The sequence below is a fragment of the Aethalodelphis obliquidens genome, unplaced genomic scaffold (genome assembly GCF_003676395.1).
Source record: "Aethalodelphis obliquidens isolate GAN/ISIS:26980383/991018 unplaced genomic scaffold, ASM367639v1 scaffold100, whole genome shotgun sequence".
NCBI lineage: Eukaryota > Metazoa > Chordata > Mammalia > Artiodactyla > Delphinidae > Aethalodelphis > Aethalodelphis obliquidens.
In genome coordinates, this window is record NW_020838044.1 from 2,894,502 (window position 1) to 2,898,584 (window position 4,083).

At 48.5% G+C, this 4,083-nt stretch overlaps 1 protein-coding gene across 1 annotated transcript; it reads right to left on the reverse strand.

Moving 5' to 3' along the window:
* Window positions 1-701: 701 nt before the first annotated feature.
* Window positions 702-3,453, reverse strand: KCNA2 (potassium voltage-gated channel subfamily A member 2). Its single transcript, XM_027096237.1, has one exon. The coding sequence runs from the start codon at window positions 3,287-3,289 to the stop codon at window positions 1,790-1,792; it is 1,500 nt and encodes a 499-aa protein (XP_026952038.1). The 5' UTR covers window positions 3,290-3,453; the 3' UTR covers window positions 702-1,789.
* Between the last annotated feature and the right edge of the window lie 630 nt (window positions 3,454-4,083).

A 4,083-nucleotide genomic window follows, 5' to 3' on the forward strand; every position in this document is an offset into this window, starting at 1 on the left:
GGGTTGGGTCTGGCCCAGGACAGCTGGAGCTGTGAGGGCCCTAGGGCCCTTGTGCACTCAGTAAGACAAGCTTCAGCCATGAGAAACTGAAGCTGCAGCACATGGAGGGCAGAAAGACAATTCGAACATCTAAGAATCCATGAAGACTGGAGTGTCTGAGGCAATGGCAGCAAACCTAGGCCCAGTGGGATGATCAATGAGACAAATTAACCCATTAGGCCTCTGAGACAACCAACCCACCAAGCAGTGGATTTGCTCCTGAACCTGAACTCCAGAGAATGACTATATATGTATGTGTGCATATATACATATACACACGTATGTATGTGTATATATGTATATATATGTGTGTGTGTATATATACATATACACACTCTAGTGCACATAGTCAAACACATGCATATATTGCCCTGTGTCAAAAATATTGCATAAGCTTATACAAGGTTCAAATGCAATTTTTTCTATAGCTAGCTAGGTAGAGGAATTCGTGAAAGAGATTCTCGATACATATTTATATACACTGGATCCACAGATCCGCATTTCCTCAGGACGAGATGCCCCAGTCAGCTATACAGTCATGCCCATGACTAGGTTAATTCCTAAGATGCAGTCACGTGAGGTGTTTAGACACTGCTTTCCCTGCTCGCTCTCCTGGCTTTGCAGAGCTGTGTGCCCCCATTTGGAAGAACAGGGATGGGGTGGGCTGGAGGGCCAGAAGTTTTGGTTCCCCACTCCAAACAGTCTATTATTTTTCTCCTGAGGGCTTTTGTATTCTGATGGGAAGAAAAAGACAACCCTCGTTCAATGCCACTCCTAGGCTATTAATACTCTAAATATGAATACTGTGTAGGCTACTAAGAAAATAGGTTATCTCCTGTGTTTTAAATATTGAGATTCATGCAACAAACACCCATGCAGCTCTATCGCATCACTGGTAAATTTCACTGCAGTGTCAGTGTAGCTGGGCCCCGGCACTAGGAAAGCAGATGCCTGCAACCTCCAGTGTAGCGAAGAAATCAGACATGTTTTTGTGACCCCGAAGCCTGCAAAAATGGTGAAATCTGAAGCTGAGAGGTCCCTTGGTTTGTCAGCTTTTCCCGGTAGGGCTAAGGGAGCAAATGTGAAACCTGACAACTCACATTCGGTCATCCTAACCGTCCCTCCCCTGGGCTTCCCTCACATCGACACTGCAGAGAAAAAACCAAATGCAGTATTTTCCGTTATGAAACACAAGCCTCCGGAGCGTCTGCTTGGCAACTGCATTTCACAACCCCCCAGCCTGTGACACAGAAAGTAATTCCAACACACAGCACTGTGTGTTCTTTTCAATGCAAAAATGGGAAAGACCTTTCGAATAATTACCAGAACTTTAAAGCTAAGCTACCGTGGTTTTCCTCTGTGAAGGGGGAGGTAGGCTCAAGTGGGGTGGTGGGGGGAATTGCATCTCTGAGATGCCGTGTGCATTTCATTAGGAAGAAAAGGTGACACTGATGTGGTAGGTTCTGTATTTGCTATGAGGTGGCCTCAATGTGTCCTTCTGAAATCCTGGCTTCCATAGGTGACTCCCATCTTTGGAAACCCCTAAGCCGGTGATGAAGATTTGCATGAAAGCCATGGATACATATTCTGTGTTCTAAATCAAAAATCAAAAGATCAAAAGTCACTTGCACGACTATTGCTTTCCATGCAGAACCAGATACACACTGTAGAACACACTGACTACAATGCAGGCTATTATGCAATATCTGCATTAGTTCCATTGAGCTGTGAGTATGTGAATAGGGTTCAATCAGACATCAGTTAACATTTTGGTAATATTCACATAGTTTGTATTAGCCAAAGTGCAGTTGGCTGTTTTCAAGTTTTCCTCTCTAAAGTCCTCGTTACTGTTGTTTACCCCCTCCTGGATCTCCATGTAGTCAGACTTACTAATGGTAGAGGCACTTCTACTTTTCTTTAGGTCAGGGGAGGATGGGATCTTTGGACAGCTCGTCACTTGCAAGTACTGGGCCTGTTCCTCTCCCTCTGTCTCCCGGTGGTAGAAGTAGTTGAAATTGGACACTATGACGGGGACAGGTAAGGCAATGGTTAACACACCTGCAATTGCACATAGGGAACCCACGATCTTTCCCCCAATAGTAGTTGGAACCATGTCTCCATAGCCTACAGTTGTCATGGAGACGACTGCCCACCAGAAGGCATCCGGGATGCTCGGGAATTGGGACTCTCGCTCATCGGCCTCTGCGAAATAGACAGCACTAGAGAAGAGGATGACCCCGATGAAGAGGAAGAATATCAGGAGGCCTAATTCTCTCATGCTGGCTTTGAGGGTCTGACCTAGAATCTGAAGACCTTTGGAGTGTCTGGACAACTTGAAAATCCTAAAGACTCTTACCAACCGGATGACTCGAAGGATGGCCAGTGACATGGCCTGCTGGCCCTGCTGAGCATCTTCTGGCTTCTCAGCCAGCTCTGTTCCCAGGGTGATGAAGTAGGGGATGATGGCTACAATGTCAATGATGTTCATGATGTTGGTGAAGAAGCCGGCTTTGCTGGGACAGGCAAAGAACCTCACCAAGAACTCAAAGGAGAACCAGATGATGCAGAGGGTCTCTACAATGAAGAAAGGGTCGGTGAAGGAAGTGGACTGCTGGTACCCGATGGTGCTATTGGAATAGGTATGGAAGGTCACTCCACTGCCATGCATGTCTTCATTCTCATCCCGGAATATGGGCAACGTCTCCAGGCAGAAGCTGACGATTGAGATCAAGATCACCATGACAGATACAATAGCTATAATCCTGGCAGGCCCTGAGCTCTCTGGGTATTCAAAGAGAAGCCACACCTGTCTCTGAAATTCATTTTCGGGTAGAGGACGCTCTTCCTCTTTGATGTAGCCTTCATCTTCCCGAAACATCTCCATTGCTTCTTCTCCTAGCTCATAAAACCGAATTTCTTCGGAGAATATATCTAAGGGCACATTCACGGGTCGCCTCAACCGGCCCCCAGACTGGTAGTAGTACAAAATGGCGTCAAAGCTTGGGCGGTTCCGATCGAAAAAGTACTCATTCCGGAGAGGGTCAAAGTATCTCATCCGCTTCTTTGGGTCCCCTAAGAGGGTCTCTGGAAACTGGGCTAAGGTCTTTAGCTGGGTCTCAAACCGCAGCCCTGAGATGTTGATCACCACCCTCTCACAGCATTCGTGGTCTGCTTCTGGGTCATAGGTGTCCTGCGGGTGCCCAGGGAGGGCAGCGGCCTCATCCACTGGGTCTCCGGTGGCCACTGTCATAATTGGAACCAAGAGAAGCGCCTCTCGCTATGCCTTCTAGCTGCCTGGCGGCAGGGAGCTCAGGGCGCTGCTTACGGCCCCAGGAAACACAGCAGCATCGGCCTGCACTCCTGCAGGGGAGCCCCCAGGTCTCTCTGAGAGCCAGAGAGATAGCCCCGCTTGGCTGAAAGACAGAGGTGGTTAAGGACATAAGACCACTCAGCATTGGCAACTTGACCTGGGTTGCTGCTTTTTCTCTCTCATCTCTCAGCCAAGAAGCTCAAAAATATGACCACCACCACAAAAAAGTAAGATTTATGTTCACCTCGTAGCCTGGCTGGGGATGAGAGGGGAGCAGGTGGCGGTCTCTCAAGAAAGCTCTGGATTGCCCTGCACTGGGGGCAGGTGGCTGGTACAGGTCCCTCTGCACTGCACAGGCTTCATGGAGCACAGCCCCATATCAGAGGCTGGAAGGGAACCTTCTCCCAGGCAGTGAACTAACGTCTTGCAGATACCTGCACCCTGGGAGGTATTTGCAGTGGTGGACCTTGGGCCTGGGCCTCTCTCATTGCCCACACCCCAATGACTCTACACATGGCTATTGGTTATTAAATAATAGATTGATTTACCTGACAAGGCAGGAATCTGCAGCTCTCTTCCTTGCAGAACTGATCTGATGCTGCAGGAATCCTAGATACACAAACAGGCAGTCTGATTCCCCATCACGTCTTCTCACTTGAGCTAGAAATAATGGTGAGTCATTCTGGGCAGGAGGGTAGGCTCCAGGTCCTGGAGGTGAGCTCCAGGGCTGGGCT

Coding starts and splice junctions, on each gene's coding strand:
- KCNA2 (XM_027096237.1), bottom strand. CDS start 3,289: ATGACAGTGGCCACCGGAGACCCAGTGGATGAGGCCGCTGCCCTCCCT.